The sequence below is a fragment of the Myzus persicae genome, unplaced genomic scaffold (genome assembly GCF_001856785.1).
Source record: "Myzus persicae strain clone G006 unplaced genomic scaffold, MPER_G0061.0, whole genome shotgun sequence".
Classification (NCBI taxonomy): Eukaryota; Metazoa; Arthropoda; class Insecta; order Hemiptera; family Aphididae; genus Myzus; species Myzus persicae.
In genome coordinates, this window is record NW_019100479.1 from 489 (window position 1) to 22784 (window position 22296).

The window sequence follows — 22296 nt, forward strand, 5'->3', positions numbered from 1 at the left end:
AAGTCTACTTATAATAATAAAAAATAAATAATATACAAGTATAGGTATTTCAAAAATCGTTAACTCTTTTGAAAATATTTACATAGATTCAAGTTGTTACAAAACAATTAATTAGGTTTAAATAAGTTATTTTTTTTTAGATTTAAATTGCCATAAATATGAGTTCAAATAAAAAGTTGAAGGTTAGTAGAAGTACTCGTTATCGTCGGCGACTAAATGCAGCTACCTTAGCTACAACAATGTTATGTGATTCTTCTGATGATGAGCCTTTAGCTACTCAATTATGTGATTTTACTGACGATGAACCAATTGATAATCAATTAAAAGCTATTGAACCATCATTAAATAATGAACTAATTTGTGAAGCAAATTTCAATCATTCTACAGATTATATTATACAGTCCGACGATACCAACAGAATTAATAGTAGTTTGATAAGTTCTCCTTCCTCTCAATGTCTTAATAGTTCTGACTCAGATAACAATTCTGATAACATTGATTTACCGTCATCACTTAGTCCAAGCCATGAACTATCTATTTGGGCTTTACATCATAATATAACCCATATGGCGCTTGGAGATTTATTAAAATTCTTAAGAAAACATACCAATTTAACAATGTTACCAAATGATCCACGAACTCTACTTAAAACACCTACAAAAACTCAAATAACTAAAATAGATGGTGGAGATTATCATCATTTTGGTTTAAAGAACGAAATTGAATTTTTATTGGAAGTTGAGCCACAATTAGTCCCATCACATTTATCTCTTGTAGTTGGAATTGATGGAATTGCCTTAACTTCTAATCCAACTACCCATTGTTGGCCAATATTAGGCTACTTTTCAAATATACCCTATAAGTACCGTAGTGTTTTTATTATTGGAGTATTTCTAGGTTTATCGAAACCTAAAAATTGTAATGAATTTTTAATGCAATTTGTAATTGAACTTAAAGAACTAATAAATACTGGAATCAGACTTAACGATAAATATATTACAGTAAATTTATATGCTTTAATATGTGATGCACCGGCAAAATCTTTTATTTTAAACTTTAAAGGCCATAATGGAAAAAATTCTTGTTTACGCTGTTTGTGCATTGGAGAACGAAAAGATAGCCGAACATATTTTAGTAATAAAGATGCTCCATTACGCACACACGCTAGTTTTATTACATATACAGATTGTGAATTTCATATTGGTAAAACTATAATTGATGAAATTCCACATTTTGACATTATTCTATCAACACCTTATGATTACATGCATTTGATTTGCATTGGAGTAGTAAAAAAATTAATGATGTATTGGATAGTTTCTAAGAATAAGCACCCTATAGCATTACCTCCCAATTTAATAAATGCATTAGAAATTAAACTTAATTTACTAGTAAAGTATATACCTGAAGAATTCCAAAGAAAATCAAATGAAAATTCTCGACAACATCCTTTAAGAGATGTTCAACGGTGGAAAGCAACTGAACTAAGGCAATTCCTTTTATATACAAGTTATGTTGTTTTACCAAATTTAGTGAGTTCAGAAATATGTAATAACTTTATGTCTTTATCAGTTGCAATAAGAATTCTTTTAACTCCATGTAGCTGTAATGAATACATCAATTATGCTGATAAGTTACTTCGACATTTTGTAGATTCATTTATACATCTTTATGGTATACAATATGTATCACATAATATTCATGCTACAATACATCAAGCAGATGATACAAAACGATTTGGATCCTTAGAAAACATCTCAGCATTTACATTTGAAAATTTCATGCAAGTATTAAAGAAAGATGTTCGCAGTGGACATAAAGTCTTACAACAATTAGTACATAGATATTCTGAACGTAGAGCATTACAATTCAAACGTTTTAAACAATGTTCAGACATAGAAGGTCCACTAAAAACATTTTGTAAGAATACAAATAGATCACTTGTACCAGGAGTTAGTAGTCCTCAATACTCAGGGTGGAAAACTACTAATTTTAAAATAAAACTTAACGAAGCTGATAATTGTGTTAAATTAAAAAATGGTAAAATTATCCTTATTGAAAATATTGCAACTTCTAGTACTACTAATGAAGTTGTAATTATAGGACGTTCATACGAAAAACTTGAAGATTTATTTTTAACTCCATGTAATTCATCACTAATTGATATTTTTAAATGTTCAGTACTCGGGCACCTTAATTATTGGCCAATCAACAATATCAAAGAAAAACTTGTTCGTCTACCATTAGATGATCAAAAATATGTCATTATACCATTTATTCATTTATTTGCATGAAACATAAAATGTATATTTATTTTGTACATATATTGTAATTGTATATATATTAAAATATCAATGTATCATATTTATTATAATTGTATATAAACATTTAAGGTCCTGGATTGTAGTTTTATTCAAAGATACTAATACAGTTCAGCATGTACCATATACTTGGTATTCATTACAAAATGAAAATACCGAACGATGCTGGTTCCCATTTTCAAAAAGTGAAGCAGCTAAGACATCTGTCAGTTTTAGTAGTCAACAGATCTACAAAATGATTTTGAAATGCTCTGCACCAAATAATATTGATGGTTGTTGGTATAATGTAAAAGAAGTTGCTGGGCCATTTGGTAATTACTTATTGTTAATATTTAGTATATTTTAAAAAATCATTGTATATTTTCTGGTATTAAATTAATAGGTACTATTAGGGCCGATTTCACCAACACAGTTAATCACGGTTAACGCTTAATCGGCTGATAACAGATATTTAACCGGCCAAATTCGGCGGTTAACTTTAATTGTGATTAACTGCGTTGGTGAAATCGGCCCTTAATGTTATTTATACAATTTGTAGATTCTGAATTAGTTGCTAGAAATGCATCTAAATATTGGTCAGGTATGAGTGAAAGTGATAATGATACTAGAAGGCATGGAATTGTGGAAAATAAAGTTCGGATTCGAAAAAAACCTAAACGATATGCTTCTGAACGCATTTCAAATATTCACAGTATACATTCAACAAATTCTACTGAATCATCATACACAAATATTCCTTGTCTACCAACTCCTCCTAATAAAAAAATGAATAAACCTATACCAAAAGGAAATATTGTAAGTAGAATATCTTATAATTAAGATCTAATATATATTTTACTTTATAAATTAGGCTAATTCCAACATCAAAAAATCTTCCAATTATGGTGGTGAATATTCAGGTGATTACAGCAGTGAACCAATGTCACAAATCACTACTGAAAAATCTGTAAGTTTGTTAATTAAATTGTATTTATTATTTTTGTAATTCATTTTTGAATCATATTTTAGTTTCATACACTCCAGAAACCAGTAGGTACTATAAAATGTAATAAAACAGATTCTTCATATTCTAATAATTATGAACATTCACAGAGCATAAATAATAATGTTGTAAGTTATTGTCCATACATTTATTGAAATACCTAGTACTACTAATTATATTTTAGACACATGAAGTCCAAAAGCCATATTTTAATCATACAAAATTTAATGAAAATGTTGAATATTCCTCGGATTATTGGCAATATTCTACAAATTACGAGTTTCCAAAAAATAATAGTGATTATGACACTGTAAGTTAAAAATAAATATGTTATAACATATGTATATTGTTATTATGAGTACCTACTAATGTATTGGAAACAATTAATATGTAATAGTCAAATGAAACACAAGAAAAATCACAGAATACTGAAAACTTCAATAAAAGTATTGTAAATTCTACATCCACTGAATATTCTACGAATAATTATGAATTTCAAAAAAATAATACTGATGATATTGTAAGTTAGATATAATATGCTCATATACCTATGCATGTATAATTGTATATTATTGTTATGAGTACTAATGTATTGGAAATAATTTAATTTGTAATAATAGTTAAATGAAGTGCAAGAACAATCACAGAATACTGAAAAATTCAATAAAAGTATTGTAAATTCTACATCCACTGAATATTCTACAAATAATTACGAGTTTCAAAAAAATAATACTGATGATATTGTAAGTTAAATATAATATGTTTATATACACAAGTATATTGTTATTATGAGTACTAATGTATTGGAAACAATTTAATTTGTAATAATAGTTAAATGAAGTGCAAAAACAATCGCAGAATACTGAAAAATTCAATAAAAGTATTTTAAATTCCGCATCCACTGAATATTCTACAAATAATTACGAGTTTCCACAGAATAATACTGATGACAATGTAAATTAAACTTCAACAAAATTTTTGAATTACTATTGCACTGTAATTTCATAATGTTAGTTACAGGTGGTTCATGAACAGTTGAATGTTGAAACTACATTTATTGAAAACATTGCAATAAATTCCTCATGTTCTTCTGAGTATTCCTCAAATGACGATGAGCTTCCTCAAAATAAGAGTGGTGTTATGGTAAGTTTTTAAAATATGTTTAATTCAAACTAACTTCAGGTACTATAAATACTTAATAATTTTAGTCCTGAAACAGTTAAGTGCAAAAAAATCAAATGAAAGTATTAATTTTTTAATTTTTTAGACATGCAAAGTTCAAGAACCATTAAGTGTTAAAAATTCCAGCTGCAATATAATAAATTCAAGTATTCAGTCTGATATTACCTATGATGAATTATTTCATAACAATAAACCTAATATTGTAAGTAATACTTGGAATGATTTATTTTAATTACTTATTAATTCAAAATATTATATATGTTATATTAGTTACAAGAAGAAGAACAAGATCAATACAATTATTTAAAACTAAATCACCGAGCAAGTCAAACCCAAACGACATCACACAAAAACTGTTCAGGTTAGGTTCAGTTAAAATAATTATGTTTTACAGTTAAAAATAAAATATTCTTATCAATAATTGTTGATTGAAATCAATAGGTACAAAAATCTTATTTATAATTTATAATCTTATTGTATTAATTGTTTTAGATACCAATAAAGATTGCTGTTGTAACACTTTAAGACATTCAATAAAAAAAAAAGAAGAAGCAATACTTACACAGATTTTACTATGCAATACTAATCAAACCAAAATATGTACATATTTAGAAAATCTAGACAAAAAAATAAACAAACTTCTTGAGATGGATAATCGATCTAATTCTGCGTTTCCTCAACCAAAATTACCAGCATCATTTGTTGATTTATTGCCAATAAACTCAAACGAAACATTATATGCTGTAGAAAGTCTGTTACAAGTTGAAGGTTGCATTAAAAATAAAGAAGAATTGGTAAGTTATTATATAATAATAATATGATTTCTTTATTAGAACTGATAAATATTGGGTTACTTTGTCAGTTAATAATATTATTATTTTGTTTAATGCAGAAGACCTTTTTATTACTAAAAATTGGCAACAGACATAATTCATTAAACAGTGCAGTTACTGCTATTTTCGACTTATGTTTTGAAAGATCTTATGCATCCATCTTCAGCTTTCACGGAAAAACTAAAAAATCATTCAAAACTCTTGGAATATTTCAAGTTATGCAAGGTATACTAGTTTCTAATTAATAGATGTATTAAATAATTTTTATTTTATCAAAACTAAATTAAAATAAGTATTAAATATAATCAATACCAAACTTGTATGCTTCTTTTAATTTGGTTAATAATAGAATAACATCCATACATTTAATTTAATTTAATATTTATAATATGTTGAATGTTGATATTAAATATCAAAATGATAACAAAATAATATTATAATTAATATTTTATTGTATATAATTACAACTTTTATTTATTATTTCAGATACCCTTTCTGGTCGTGTAAACTCACCCCAAGACACTGATACAATTACAAAAGTCATTATCAATATACTAAAACATGCAAAAAAGTAATTTTTTTATGGTTTTCATACTTGTAATTATTTTTTACTTATACTTATATGTATACTCAATATTATGTTTAAGGTCAAACACAAAGCTTAAAAAATTGTATTATTTTTACCTGTTATATATTTAAACTCATTAATATTACTATATTATATAGTATTATATTTTTTATAGTAAACTTAAGTGTTAAGAAGTACCTAACTTCAATTAAAATTGTATTCTATATTTTAAATATTTAAATAATAATAATTTGTATTGTTTTTATTTATCAATGTAAGTACCTACTTAAAAAGTATACTTATTTTTTTTTCAACTATATCTAATTGTTGATAAATAAATCAACTTAACAATATTATGTTTAAGGTCAAACACAAAGTTTAAAAAATTGTATTATTTTTACCTGTTATATATTAAAACTCATTAATATTACTATATATTATATACTATTATATTTTTTATAGTAAACTTAAGTGTTAAGAAGTACCTAAATTCAATTAAAATTGAATTCTATATTTTAAGTATTTAAATAACAATAATTTGTATTGTTTTTATTTATTAATAAAAGTATACTTATTTTTTTAACCATATCTAATTAAAATGTATTAAAATGTTTAAGATCAAATACAAAGTTTAATGAATTGTATTATGTGTTTTATTTTTATTTTAAACTCTTCAATTCTACAATAGTATTATGTGTTTTATTTTTATTTTAAACTCTTCAATTCTACAATAGTATTATATTTTGACTAGGTAGTAATAAACTTGAGAAATAAATTCAATTAAAATTTATTACATTTTAAATTGTATGTATGTTGAGCTTTTATATCTATTTGGTAGTGCCTACAAAATTATAGGTTTTGTTTTAAACCACGGAACCTAGAATGCACGGTTTTTAGTTAAACTTATGCACCCATAGTGCATGCGGGTTTTAAGTTTTGATCTAAACTGTTGAACCAATATAACACGGTGTACGATTAAACTTTTTAACCCGCATAGCCTTAATATAATAATATAATAGAGGTTTTGAAAAAAACCCATGCACGGTCCATACACTTATGGTAAACTTTGATTGCACTCGGTTCAATGTATGTAAAATTTTGTATTCAAAAACGCTGAAAGTCGGTGTCATGAACCTATTTTCGACCGAGTTTAGCACTGTGGCTTTAATATAAATTGAACCTTCTGAGCACCCAAATTGCTACTCGGGACTACGACTTCTGAATAACCCACAACTGATGATGCACAATATAAATTTAAAAAAATATATTATTGAACTAAGAGTAACAATAATGATAAACAACACATTAGGATTTAGGACCATTACTAATATATATATCTGTCCACCAAAATATAATATAAAATGATGCAGATGTATATACTTTTGAAAACAAAATCAAACTGGATAATGCTTTCAGAGAATCCTTAGAAAATATAGCATCTTTAAAAACTATATTTTGTAAGCTTAAAAAAAAATCTTTTAAATTCTTTAGGTTCTTGAAGTATTTAAATAAAGGTGGTATCAAACATTTAAAAATTAGTATTAAGATATAAAAATAGATTTCAATTTTAAATTAAGAATTACTAATAATGAAAATCACAATAATAGTACCAATATAATAAACTCCAATACTATATTGTAGTCTTGATGGAGGAAATAAAATTATTTACAATGTGTACTATAAATTTTATTTTATCTGTTTAGTGCGTACAATATAAATTGGTATCTAATATAAATTAAATTTGATCTGTTCAAAAGAATTTATAAATACAAATTATGAAATAATGTATTATAAAATATAATTAAATTAAAATATAATATGGTTATAACATTTTTTCAGAGCAATTAAAACGAACACTAGTATCCAAACATTTCCGGAAAAAGATATTGACAACTTCCTTGGAGTATAGCTTTCCCATGCTCGAGTTCGTCTTAAAAAAAAACAACCCGATAACTAACTAACCCAATGAATTGTGAAAATTATTTGTATTAAAAAATAATAAACAAAAATGGCATATAATTAAATTTATAGCTAATTTTTTAATGTAATATTTATTCTTTATATTTCCTTGTTCTTTTGAAAATGTTTTCTGAATATGAGTAAATTATAAAATATACAACATTCCTTAGTGTTTTTGTGGAAGTGTGTAAGTGCAATATTTTAAAAATGTTATGAAACAACATTATAGAAACATCATTTTTTTACAGCTCTAATTTTGTCAAAATTGTATTAATTTATTATAATATTAATGAATCTTTAAATAATATTATGGTAATGTTCTTTATAATATTATTACTAAAATTATAACATTGTTTGAGTATGATGGTAACATAATTTGGCTGTCTGGGTTGGAGACACATTCTATTATCGTAGTGTACCCGGCGCAAATACAGTTATTCATTATAAAATACGCAAGCAATTCAAATAGGTACGCAATATCAAAAACAGTTATTCATATTATTTATATTTGCAAAAATACAATCGTAATCAAATGTTTTAAGTTATAACACGTCATATTAATAGAGTGAAATATTTTTAGTGATTCAACGTAAAAACTATACAATTTGGAAGTACAATTATTACTATGTAATTATAAGCCATAAAGAACGATTCGATACGATTATAAATATAAAGTTGTATTATGAACATTATCATTGGATTTATGGTTTATATATAAACCTGAACTTGGAACTAAAACATAATTTTAAATGGCTATACGTCCACTTGCCTTACACTTGCCTTAGATCAAATTATCTCAGTACTTACCATGTTTAAACGATAAGAAATTTGAGGACTGAAATAATATACAAACACAGTTTTTTTATGAGAAACACTTTTATTTACTTAAAAAATCATAGGCAATAGTAGTAAATTCGGAATACATCAACCAAATCAACCCTTATCTACTGGCGAAAGCTTCTAAATTTTATTTAATAAAGATTAATAACATTTTCCAAAAAAAAAAAATGATTTTTATTAAAACGCCAATATCGTTGCAATGTTCATATTATTTTTATATAATTATGAATTTATATTTAAGTACAAATATTATAGATAAGGTTGAGAGCACTGAGCACATATTTTAAAATATTGTAATATTTACCCTGTTTATAACTATAAAGTATGAACTATACACATGCGTATTATGTAAGTATAAAATATTAAAATTTCATTGATGAGGAGTATACAAAAACAATTGAGAACTTTGATAATGGTGATTAAAAAAAATAAAATTTGAAAAACTACACCCTCATCCTGACATACTTATTTATTGACAATAGATTGATTGAAAAATGGAGTATCTTAAAATGCGACTTTAAGCATGTAGAATAAAAAATAGTACTAACGATTGCGTAAGATTGACATTTTAACTATGTACCTATATTGTAATATGATAGTATTATACAGGTTTCTTTCACAATAATTTTTTAACTTAAAAAACATCAATATAAAGTAAAAACAACAGTTCGCTACTAAAGTAGAACAGGTCTGAATCCAAAAATAGAAATATGTAAACTATAAAAAACGAATCAAAATGATCGAATAAAATGTCAACCTCGTTTGATAAAATAGCTTATACCTACGTATACGTGTATCATATGTAATATTATGATATTAAATACGCGTTTGTGAGGTTTGCATTCATTGCAAAAAATAGTTATTCGTTTTAAACGATGTCCGATAAAAACATTTAATAAGTTTAAGTTACACATCATTAAAAATATATTTTAAAAAAAGAATTAAAAAGAAAAAGGACATTCTTGTTTTTTTTTAAATATATAATTGTATAATTATACGTAAATTAAATATGTCAGGAATGTTATTGATTTTGGTAGGAGTGAACACATCGTATAGTACAATATACTATCCTTTCATATGCATTATTACTGAACTGTTGTCCCCATATTTGATGACAATAATGAAATATCTATATGCGGTAAGTTATGTAAAAAATTGGGAATAAAAAAAAAAAACAATTCGGCGACGTAAAATTAGAGAATCAAGTCGGTGGTGGTCCGTTTAAGTACACGAGCCCGAGCTCGAAAGACCACTTGTACTTGTTGTTCTGTGGGTCACAGACCTCACTGCACTGTGGTTCCAGCCAGTCAACCGACAACAAGATAATGACAATCATGTAGAATATGCCAGTGATCCATTTCATGCGTCTGAAACGAGCGTTGCTATTGTGAGACGTTTCCAAGATAGTTTCCTCCTGCTCTACGACGTCCTCGTCGACACTGCAAAGGACCAAACACAAGAGTATAGTGACATTATTGACGTCTTAAAACTCGTACGGTACGGTATATATTATTAGGTACTGCAGCAGAATTGAGAGTAGAGATAGAACTATTTTAGGAGCGGGGGGGGGGGCTGTATATTCGTTCATAAGTTAAAATATCAAAAAAGGTTATTTATTATATATATTATATAATACACCAACAATTAAAATATGCAGTATGAAAAACAGTTATTAGTTTACAGTGGCACCGAAATCTCACAAGAAAACCGCCTAGTCAACTAGGTACCACTATTATATGGGTAGCCAAGTAAATATCGGCTTGGCGAAGCTGCAGGCTTTTTATTTCTGTTAATTTTACACAGTGCACCCAAAAATACGTCGTATTGTGTTGTATAGTACTTGTTGAATTTCCTTGCTTGAGCAACACCTATTCAATAGCTTTTAATTTCATCATTATAGACTAAATTATACAAGCTCATACAAAATTAAAAACGACTAATTAAACGTGTAGGTAAGTAGTACGTACTAAGTACACGAAATAAGATATTATGAAAACGTGGCAAATGCAACACAGTGGCTGTATACATCGAATCAACCTGGTTGTACATAGTAGGTACTTTTATTTATGAGTGGCATCTTAAATGTTAAATTTCTAACACGATATCCCTATTGTAACAATATATTTTAATTTAATTTTAAAATTTTGAGTTTTAATATTTTGCTTTTCGTGGTTATTTAGTGTAATAATGTTTTAATAAAATTAAAAATAAATTAGTAGAATTCAAATTAAAGTAACTTTATCCCAAAAATTAACCAAGTTCATCCAATAGTTATATAATTTATTTTTTTTTAAAAAATCAAAAATAGTTGTAGCCTATTGTTGTCATTTAGAGAGAGAAAAAAAATAGATTTTAGCTAACGAAGCATCGAAAAAAAAGATATTAATATCAAATGGATAAAGAGGTGATGTCCACAATCCCCATGGTATTTATTTGAGTAGGAAGTTTTACAAACATAGCTACAAGGTACAACGTAAGAAGAAATTTAAGTTCAACAAAATCCATGTTGTTAAATTTAATATTGCAATAAATCGACAAACTATCAAATTTAAAGTCAAGAATACCATGACGTTTTCTCTCATCGATTTTTTTTAATACTTTCATTTTAAAGCAATTTAAGACAATTAAGATTCTGAGAGAAGCGATAAATGTATGTATAGACTTCACAATAACATTTTTATTGTGTATGTGTTATATATTTGTACTCATCGTATAGTAGAAAAAATGTTTTGATTTTCAATTCTGATATATTGTCTTTTAAGAAAGTGAATCTAGCGGGTAATTTTGAGAAATTAAATATTCCAAGTGGATACTTCTAAAAATAATCAGGAAGAATAAAAAATATATAATTAAAGGGCATTTTGGTTAAAAGGCTTTGAAAAAATTATTATTTTTATTTTGTTGTAATTCAAAATCGAATAAAATCGTACATACTTGAAATGTTCACTAAATTTTAATATTAAAATGTTCTATACATGTTGGTTGTTATAATTTTCAAAATATTTTGATATTCCCTATTTATTTTTAGTTTTCATTTAGACGAATTGATGATAAAAATATTTGCTCAATAAATTCAATAGTGTTTTATATTCATTCTAAGACGTTGAATTTTGAACATGATTAACTATTTAAATTATAAGAAAAGTAATTTTAGTTATTTTGCATAAATTCAAAAATATTTTCTATGGTGGTGGGGTTACCACTTGTGACTCCTAAGTATATTATTTACTTTTATTTCCTATAAATTATATTAACAAAAACTTAGACTAATGTTATGCCTTATGTTATTGTGTATTTGTAACACAAATCGTTTCACATTCTTCTTCAGTAAGTTGATATAAATATTTAATTATACATACATGTACATAACAAAATACTTTATTAGTATTTGAATACATAATTATAGTACACAATCACAAATGCTAGCTTTAAATATAAACTTTTTTCAAACTTCAAATAGTCAGCATTTTATGACGTATGCATGCACATACGTAATGATTTATTTATGGTTAAATGGAAAAGCAATACATTTTCATATGAATATTACTTAGAGTAACTAGATGTTACATGACATAAATATATATATTTTTAGCTATTGAGGCATGTTTTTATTATCTATCCTGAAATATCTTAAAATATCTATATGAACTTTATGCCCACTATTGGCCCCTGTAGGCTTATAAATAATATAAATAAATAAATAAATAAAGAAAATAATATTAATGAAGTGAAAATTAATGCAAAGTAAATAAGTTTTTTGGAATGTCCAAAAGTCTTCCTATTCTACTGTAATATTTTTAGGTATAAAATATTAGTTATTTAAATAAAAAAATGTTATAATAATCAGTTAAAAAATGAATCATTTAGAACCATTAGTTAAACTAAACATTGAAACATATGAACAATATTTAAAAATTTATTATATTCCCGAGAATATTCCTGGAGAAATTTTAACATTAAACTTGCATTAGAAATTATGCAAGTTGTAAATAAACGATAAATAAATTTAGTAAAATTATCCTGGCAGAAAATTATGGTTTACTTCCAACTATGAGTTTAAATCTCTCCATTCAACATTATTGGAAATGAGAATAGAAAGCGCTTTAAAAAAGTCTGATGCTAGTGCTATCTACTATATATACAAACTAGATATTCCATTTCTATCAGTTAGTAAAAGAAAAATGTGATATTGATAGGGCAATATCAATACACAATTAAAAGAATGAATAAATAAAAGACCAAGAATTAGAAATGTTAAGTTTTTATCGAATGATAGACGTGATAGTTTAAAATATTGATGAGTGATTTAGCTAGGAAACTATGCTAACTCGTGCAGTTCATATTATGTTATTACATCTAGACATAACACTAACTGATCTCAGTTTAATCCCCAAAACTTATCAATGTGGTAGTGAATATCTTGAAACAGCCAAATTAAGCTATTAAACAATAATGAGACGGCTTTCAATGAAAAAAACAAAAACAACAAAAATAAACTCCATACTTTTTGGTTTTGTAAAAATAAATTAAAAATTAAATCTGATAAAATCAAAATATATTTGTTTTGAACTGCAAGCATCGAATTGCTTGGTAAAAAATAACCTTATTGTTCATTTGTTAAAATCTAATTATAAGATTATTGCAACGTGTACATCTAAATGTATTATACTTGAAAAGGTAAATGAAATAAAATATTTTGGTATAATTGTTGATTTAACTATAGATTTAAATAGGAAAGTCATATTAATTATATTAATAATACTTTACGTAAATTCTTCTACTTCTTTAAAGAAGCTAGACACTTATTTAATAATTATTATAAAAGAATGATTTTTCTAGCATTAGTTCAATCAATTTATTCTTATGGTATATCCGTTTGAGGGGGAGCTGCAAAAAATGTTTTATCTAGACTTATAGTTACTGTTAATTACATTATCAAATTTTTACTAAATCTTCCCATGACAACTAGTACATCATTGATTTATAAGGTAATTAAGTTATTTTTATTTTTATTTTATGACAAACTAGCATAATAAATATTTTAATATTGTCTAAAAGTGTACAGTACTTCCTGTAATTCCCCAGAGGGTAGTGAGATGGACCAAAGTCTAACAAGTGTTTGTGTTTAATATTTAATTCTGCATGACTTGAACACAACGTCTGGTACCACTTATAGACACATCACAGTTGTATTATATTCATGACTTTATGATAGAATAAACTTACATAATATCGGTGTTAAAGAGATTTTCAGTTTCCAATTGGTCATCATCATTGCAAAATTCGGATCTTCTCTCTGAATCTGAATTTGAAATGACACTTTCAGAATCTGAATTTGATATGGCACTTCCGGAGTCCAAATTTGATAAGGCACTTTCAGAATCTGAATTTGACATGTCACTTTCAGAATCTGATCCAGAATAATCAGAATTTTGGTTTTCATCCAAACCTTCAAATTTCATCCCAAGGTTCATTAGCAGTTTGTCACCCAAAGACCATGTGATCAATAAATTTTGGTATCCTAATTTCACTCTTTCTAATCTGTAACCATGAACACAAATGTAAATATAATTGTATATAACATGAGCCAAACCATAAAATATTAGTTTTCATTCGAATATTGATGTAATGACTACTAATTATGTTATACTACACTGTCTATAAAATTATTTTACTTTAATTTCATCTATTTCATATCGGAAAATATGATCAGTTATAAGCTGTTATCAAGTACACTAACAACTAAGTATTGCCAATTGGACTTAAAAAATATATACAGAATTTAAGAAAAATATCCAGATCCTTCGGAAATAGATTAAGTAATTAATTTATATTGACTGAGAAACTTTTCATGAAAAAATTTAATTCACAGTTTATAAAAGTAAATATATTTAAAATAGTTTTAGTCAAAAATAAATATATTAATTAATTAATATATGGGTACCTATTATATTATTATTATATATATTTATATACAAATTAATAGATCTGTTATTTATAAATATATATTATGTTATTATATTATTGTATTATTATTTTAGTAAATTTTATTATAACACATTTTAATTTATATTAATAATACATACGGCAACTCATGATACTAAAAATGAATAGTACATTTTAACATATATAAGGACAAAAATAAATAAATCACAACAGATTAGATCTCAAAAATGTTAAATAAAAATGTATTAATGGTTTGATAAAAATTGCACGTAGATCTATGGAATTCTTAATACGTTCTTTAATAAAACACATTTTATCGAAAATAATGACAATCTTTACTACTAAAATTTATGAAATGAGTATAAAACCATCGAATAGGGTGACAATAAAATTAGGTTAGTTCTCCGATGGTATGTGAAGCTAAATTAATTGCAATTGCCAGTCAAAGATATAATTGGATTACTTGGGCCACAAAAACTGACAGTGAAAATTTAGATGTGAAGATTATATATTTCTTTTAAATCGAGATATGCATTTGAATAAAACAAATCATCGGAATAAATCCTTGGAATTTAAAATATAGAGTTTTTTTAGTTTTTAGTTTTACAAAAAATAATAAAAACTACTCATTTTATTTTGTTTTATATTTTTAAACATAAAATCTTTGGTGTCTTATCATATTTGGTACACTTGCCTCTGCTTAATATTAGCATACATAGAATGCAGTTCTGCAATATCCTTCGACATACTTTCTGAATTGTTCAACTCAATATTTATTTGTCTGTTTAACTCCACGGTCATCTTTAAGTGATTATTCCAATAAATATCCAAATCTAATAATTTAATCTAAAGATATACATTAAAAACATGTCAACCACATATTATTATTTGCAATATTGTTATAATGTAAAATAGTAGATACCTATATTAATTAATCACATACCTCGGCAATATCGATGAAAGCTTGGAGCTCGTTTTTGTTTTGTACATTATTGCCACACAGTCGAAAAATTAATAAAAATGACATTAAATCTCTTTTGATTATAGATATGTCGATCTTTATAAATTTTAATTTATCCTGTTTTAAAACACTATCAATTATATGTGAAGGTGTGCAATAGGCTGGCATACCTGACAAGAATCACGATTATATGATTAGTATAAAGTTAACAATGAAATAGTGTTAAACAGTAATTATAATAATATAAAAATAGTAGGGTTGGCATAAAAAAATCTAACACGGAATAACCAGGGCTGTTATTGTGGTGAAATTCAATCAACATTTTTTTTAACTTGTGTTATTTTTTACTTTTTTAGAAATATTTAACCTTACATTATTTATTTTTCCACCTAAACTCTGATAAGAAAAAAATGTTACTATTATTATTATTTTCTTTATAGGTAGGTATCTAATAGAATAAAATGAAAAAAAATCACACTTTAATTGTCAATAGAAATTTGAACAGTTTTGTTAATTTAATAAGGCAATTTCGAGTAAATACTTAATAAATAAACAAACACAAAAAAAAAAAAATATTATAAAATTATAAAATTATAAAATTTAAAGAAACACTAGTTACTTCTATAATGTCTCCTGGCTGTATAATTTATAAAAACACAACATTATTTGTATAGGTAGTCTATAGCTAGTATAGTAGATTGTGGTAATAAAAATATTCCTAACAAAAATCAACAATTAACAAACATTTGGGAATAGCTGATTATAGTCGATAGTTTTTTTTATGAACTACCAGTTTTTGCCATCCCTACCTTACACACATGTTTTTTACCTTCTCTGTCGAACATGAGATGCACAGTTGGATACATTAGAATAAAGGGGGATCTTTGCATTTTCCCCACATTACAAGTAATTTTATCCCTATATTTTATGACGTCAAATGCCTGGTCGTCATAGATATTCTGAAATTGTTTGGCTTCTTGCACAAAATATGCTTTTTCGGGGCAAGCTGGTGCAATAGCTTCGTAAAAACGCCTGATATATGGATCGATTAATTGAAGTTCCCGTTTTACATCGTTCTTTATCGGCTGGAAAATCTTGTCCAGGCCATAGTCTTCCATAGTGGAAGAATCCACTTCAGCCTCAATTGTGTTCAATTCCGGTTGCTCTGAGTCGAACAACGACGCATTTGAATTGAACGTGCCATTTTCGTTGTACGGCAAGCTGCCCATGTGGAATTATTATCGTATTAATGTATTATTTATATTTAATAACTTCACAGTATGGTGTTTCTTTTTTTTATGAGTCTGATACCGTGGACCGTGGAGTAAATATAACTGAATACCGAACACCCAAAAAATATGTTTTCTTGCAGTTCTAAGCAAGCGTATTCTGGGTTATTTTTTAATCATCAGCACAACGTAAACCAGTAAATTTACACTTCTCTGCAAAACACATTAGTACATTATAATTTTTTTCTAGGTGTTATGGAAACGCGTGCATTTTTATAAGATAGTAGGTTCGTTTTGCATTTTTTATAGTCAAAGACGCATTTTGTGGGTGCTTGTGTGTGTTATCACCCTCAAATTTTTAATAGCATCATCAAATTTGAATTTGTTATAATATTATATCATAGGTTTTATAATAAAATTATTACTAAGACATGATTTTCATTTTAATAATAATAATAATAATAGTACATTTATTTCATTATAGGTACCTAATTTTTTATATAAACGCCTAGCAAACATTTTATTTTCAAGGAAATGTGTTGAGGCAATTATTTTGTTCATCATACCTATATATATTATATTATATTGTAGTAACTAAATTATCATTATTGTGTATATTTTACTCCTCACTAATCACCAGTACATCATACACATTACTCATTGTCACTCACATTTCATGTACCTAACCATTACATCAGAACATTCCAAATAAATGTATGGACTTGAAATAGCTATACGCCTTACAAAATTGTAAGTACTTCCAATAAACTGATTAAAAAATGTAATGTAATGTTTGAACGCATAAACAATACATGAATATGCATTGATCGGAGTACTTTCCAATTTTGGAAAAATCAAGACACTATTAAAGATGTTGAATGTATGCTCTAAAATATGTTACCTAAACTTTTTTACCAAATCAAAAGTTTTAAATTTTAAATTCTGAGCGGAGCTATGAATTTATTGATTTTACAATGATGTGTGTTTTCATATTTATTTATTTATTTTTATTTTTTGTGTCTGTCATCACGATTTTTTGTAGTAAAAGTGCTTCGATTTTCTTCAATAGCCCCAATTCTGGTAGGAAAGTGAATATTTTTGATGGACTCGAAAGGTCAAAATTTAAAGTTCAAAATAGTTCTCAAAAGCAACAGTTGATCTATTTGTAGGCTTATACAATTTTCGATTATTATTTGTTTTTTTAAACTAATATCAATAAAAAAAAAATGTTCACTATGTCAAAAATCTTGTAAATATAATACAAGGTTCTTTGTATAAGTTGTTGTTAGTGCAAATTTAAAAAAAAGTTGAGCGTAAATCCATAATAATTTTTTATGAGCGTTTACAATTAGAATTTTTACAAAATTCGTAAAAATCACGAAAAATAGCAAATTATATTTAGTTAGAAATTCATAAAAAAATTTCTTTTTATATGTAAGATTTAAAAATTTACTACAAGATTCCTTACAAGTTTGTCTACCTTTATCAAAAAAAAAATTTCTACCGAAAAGTCAAATTAAATTTTTATGACCGTTTGATGTTGAAATTTTTACGACATTGGATATTCACTCGATTTCCTTGAAGCGATTTTCTTATTTTGTTGTAAATCAAAAACGAAAAATTACAGATACTTGAAATTTACACAATATGTCTATATCATTAATTTATGTACTTGATACACTTTTCAAAATATTTGTACTCGTTTTAATTTGTTGACGGACACTTTAAATTTTCATTTTTTTTTCTACAAATGTCAATAAAATTGTATCGATTGTGCCAAAAAGCATGACAATTTAATACAAGACTCTTGATATATTACTACAATAGCAATTGAAAAATATTAAAAATACATAAGCACGATTTTTTTTTATAAGTATTTAAAGTTTAAATGTTGACAATATATTTTATCAAATTGAAAATTGAAAATGATTTTGTAGTTAAAAATGCATAACATTTTTAATTTTTATGGCTTAGGATTGAAAATTTAAAACAAGTTTTCATTTGAGCAGTTTTTTCTGTAACTAAATAAATTAAAAAAATTATAAATACAGTTATTTTTCACAAAAATTGTAAGTTCAAATTTAGGCAAAATTGCATATTAACGCAAAGAATAACGTTTATCATTTTGTTGTAAATCGGTTCCAAAAAAAGCCCAATTTGACATAGGTATTTTTAATATTTTTCCAGCATCATTGATAATTTAAGAATAATATTAATTCAACTTAACGGATACCATATTAATATATTAATAAAAAGCAATAACAATATAAAATATCCTAGACTGACATACCGTCTCCGCTCAGAATGGTTTTTCGTATACCATGATATGATATCATTAAATTCAAATTTAATACCATCCATTATAGGGACCTCTTTGTAGTGTCGGCGCCAGGGGAGCATGGGCGGGCCACGGCCCCCCATAAATTTGTCTTGGCCACCCCTTGACCCCACTTGACCGCTTAACCACAAGAAAAAAAATTCTTTAAAAGAACAGAATACCTATTATAAAATTTAAATTCTATATTTTTCTAAGACTATATGGCAACATTTTTTTTTTGCCGAATAAATTACGAATAATTTTTTGAATTATGAATAATTATGATCATGATCCTCACAATTCACAAAATGATGTTATTAAATCGAAATGTCAAAAAATTGTGGTCATAAATTATTATTATTATTATTATTGTTATTATTATTATTATTATAAGACCGTACGATTCCCGTTAGCTATAATAGCCACAAGCGGTGCCTGTCTGTCGCACAATGTCAACGATTTATTGACAATGAGTATTATTATTTTTATCTACACTTTACCTTTACATCTTACAGTGCATAATATTGTTTAACCAGTTTAATGTCATTTGTACCATGTTGAATATGAAAAACAGGAAAACCCAATAATAAATGTATTAATTCAAAAACAAATGTAATTTGTGTATTGCCTACATTATGACATTATGATAAAGCAGGTACACATTTTCAATGTAAATTTGTTGAAAATGATATATAATGTTTAAGTGTGTAAATATTAAATAATATACCTATACCTATATGTTATTTATTACCAATTAAAATGAAAACCAATAATTATGTGAAAACTTAGTATATATAACACAATCTTTACAATAAATAGTGCATAAGCCCCCTACCCTATACTGAGCCTATGAATGGGAAAAAGAACACAGATTGGGACTTTTTTTGGCCCTACCAAATTTTCAAAGTCCACCAATGGGCCCCCAAAATAAAATTCCTGGCACCGCCACTGCCTCCCGGACAATAAATTTACAACAGAGCGACATCCACTTAAGGTCTTTTTTAAATAGAACCTTTAGAATTTGGTATTTTCCATTTTTGTTAGTTGATAAGGTTGTTTTAATAAAAAATTGGTATAGTTTCCAGGGGCTTTAAGAGGCTAGTCTAATGATGACGGATGAATAGTCCGCGGGGGGGGGGGGGCAAAACTTCCTAAATCGACATAAATTTAGCACTCCCATAAATATAACCCAAATTGTGCCAACATATTTAAAGTTACATTTTTTTAATTCATCGATTCATTAGTAAAATTATTATAAATATTATAAATATATTATATTATTTTATATTTTATTATATATTTTATTATTAATATTATAATTATTATTATATTCAATCTACTCATTAGTAGAGTTGTAATTTCTTAAATAATTACTATCGTTATGTTTTTCAAATTACGATAATGTATGACAACTTTTTCAAAAGATGATAAATACACGAAAAAAAATAATGATAAGTCATGAAACGTTCAAAATATAAAGCAATTATTTATGTAATGATTATGTAATAATTTATGTTTTACAATAGATTTACGAATAAATATTAACATTTACACTTACTTATTTTACCGTGGACTGAATTTGATAGATATTTGAATTGCTGTTAACTCAGCGTAGAGAACGGGCAACGACCACTGGCAACAACTGACTCCAGGCTCCAGGCTTTCACACTGTGTGTTTGTGAATGGCGACGGCGAACGATACGCGACGGCGGTCCAACGAAACGTGCGACACCATTAGTGCACCCTCTATAGTCGGCGGCCGAAAACTCAAAACGTTATGATAAGGTGCCTGGGTATACCTCCTCCATATTTCGTGACGTTCCAATTCGTCAAATTTTACTATTGATGTTTGATACCATATCTACCAAATTGTAACATCCCATGATTCTCTCGTCTGGTAAGGTTATATTGTAACATAATATTTAAATGTAGCCATATGGTTATCAACGAACATAATGACTCCACGAAAAAACAGATACGACATGAAACACGACGGAGGTGTGGTAACCGGTCTTTAAAGGGATAATAATGAATTTAGATATTGAAAATGTTAAATTCTAAATTGTTGTAGCCTATGTGTACTATAACTAAAACCTATTGTCATTGATAACAAACAGTTTATTCAACTGTTATAGTATTTGTCAAATACTGTTATATTTACATACATACAAGTAGGGATGGTGAATTTAAGTAAAAAGTATAGGTAAATTTACCAATAAAGTGATTGTTCGAAAGGTTAGTTTCGTACTCCAGGTAAGGTAAGAATAAAATAACGAATTAATTAATATGGCTTTGATATTTCGCACTTATAAAATACAATTGTAAATACCTGTTAATTGCTTTCCAGAAGTAGACGCCGCCACAGTGTTGATTACAGAATTATCATATAAAAAATAAATGAATAGTAAAAATTACGTCTACATCACACAGAAGTTGGTAATATAAATATTTCCTTAACTGAGACAAACACAATAAAAATACAAATAGTAAAATGATACGACCGCGCGACGATATCAACACCACACAGGTAGGTTATCACAACGTTATTTGGTGGCGGGTGTTGCTTATTTCTTCTGTGACGTCGACGCCCGCTTCACAAGCACACACACCGGCAGTGACGACAATATGACGAATCAGCGGGAGTGGCGACTCTGTGTCCCACACGACAACACGTCACAACGGCGCAGTGCGCCCATAACACAAGCCCAATACGAATTAATGATACTATACTGGTATACAAAAAATTTATGTATACTTGTGTTTCCAGTATATGTTGTACAAAAAACATTCAAGACGATACAGACATTTTTATTATAGAGTTGCAACGACCCTCTCCGATATAAACACGTCGTGTTATATACTTATATACAATGTACCCGGATTCCATTATGTTGTGAAGGTACAAAATAAATTCCAAACCGATGACGACAATATTATTATCATATAATATATTATACCACTTTCTTTGTGACGGTCACAAATCTAGATTGCAGAGGATGACAAAATACCTTGCAGTGTGCAGTGGTTCAGAAAATATTTAATGTAGCCTATATGCAATTATCGAATAAATAAAGACATTTTAATTTTTTTTTGTTCTTTCCGATTATTTTAAAAATAAGTTGGGAATAACAATTAATTTTCAATTGTGTTACCTACTA

General features: G+C 26.7%; 2 protein-coding genes across 2 annotated transcripts; one reads left to right on the forward strand and one right to left on the reverse strand.

The window, feature by feature from the left end:
* The first annotated feature begins 5132 nt into the window (after positions 1-5132).
* On the forward strand, positions 5133-5893 carry LOC111026913. The gene is made up of 3 exons (XM_022305099.1): positions 5133-5279; positions 5378-5543; positions 5805-5893. The coding sequence occupies exons 1-3, from the start codon at positions 5133-5135 to the stop codon at positions 5891-5893; spliced, it is 402 nt and encodes a 133-aa protein (XP_022160791.1).
* A 3178-nt stretch (positions 5894-9071) lies between these two features.
* On the reverse strand, positions 9072-21642 carry LOC111026919. Its single transcript, XM_022305112.1, has 7 exons — positions 21468-21642; positions 20697-20999; positions 16422-17034; positions 15575-15762; positions 15326-15477; positions 13912-14226; positions 9072-10124 (listed from the first exon to the last, which is right to left on the reverse strand). Exons 3-7 carry the CDS (start codon positions 16819-16821, stop codon positions 9887-9889), a joined length of 1293 nt encoding a protein of 430 aa, XP_022160804.1. The 5' UTR covers positions 16822-17034; positions 20697-20999; positions 21468-21642; the 3' UTR covers positions 9072-9886.
* Between the last annotated feature and the right edge of the window lie 654 nt (positions 21643-22296).

Excerpts from the sequence above, each read along its gene's own strand:
- LOC111026913 (XM_022305099.1), top strand. The coding sequence starts at position 5,133 with ATGGATAATCGATCTAATTCTGCGTTTCCTCAACCAAAATTACCAGCA. Across the intron at positions 5,280-5,377 it reads TTAAAAATAAAGAAGAATTG|AAGACCTTTTTATTACTAAA; the intron begins GTAAGTTATTAT and ends TGTTTAATGCAG. Across the intron at positions 5,544-5,804 it reads AATATTTCAAGTTATGCAAG|ATACCCTTTCTGGTCGTGTA; the intron begins GTATACTAGTTT and ends TTATTATTTCAG.
- LOC111026919 (XM_022305112.1), bottom strand. The coding sequence starts at position 16,821 with ATGGGCAGCTTGCCGTACAACGAAAATGGCACGTTCAATTCAAATGCG. Across the intron at positions 15,763-16,421 it reads TCTCATGTTCGACAGAGAAG|GTATGCCAGCCTATTGCACA; the intron begins GTAAAAAACATG and ends GATTCTTGTCAG. Across the intron at positions 14,227-15,325 it reads TATGCTAATATTAAGCAGAG|ATTAGAAAGAGTGAAATTAG; the intron begins GCAAGTGTACCA and ends TCATGGTTACAG.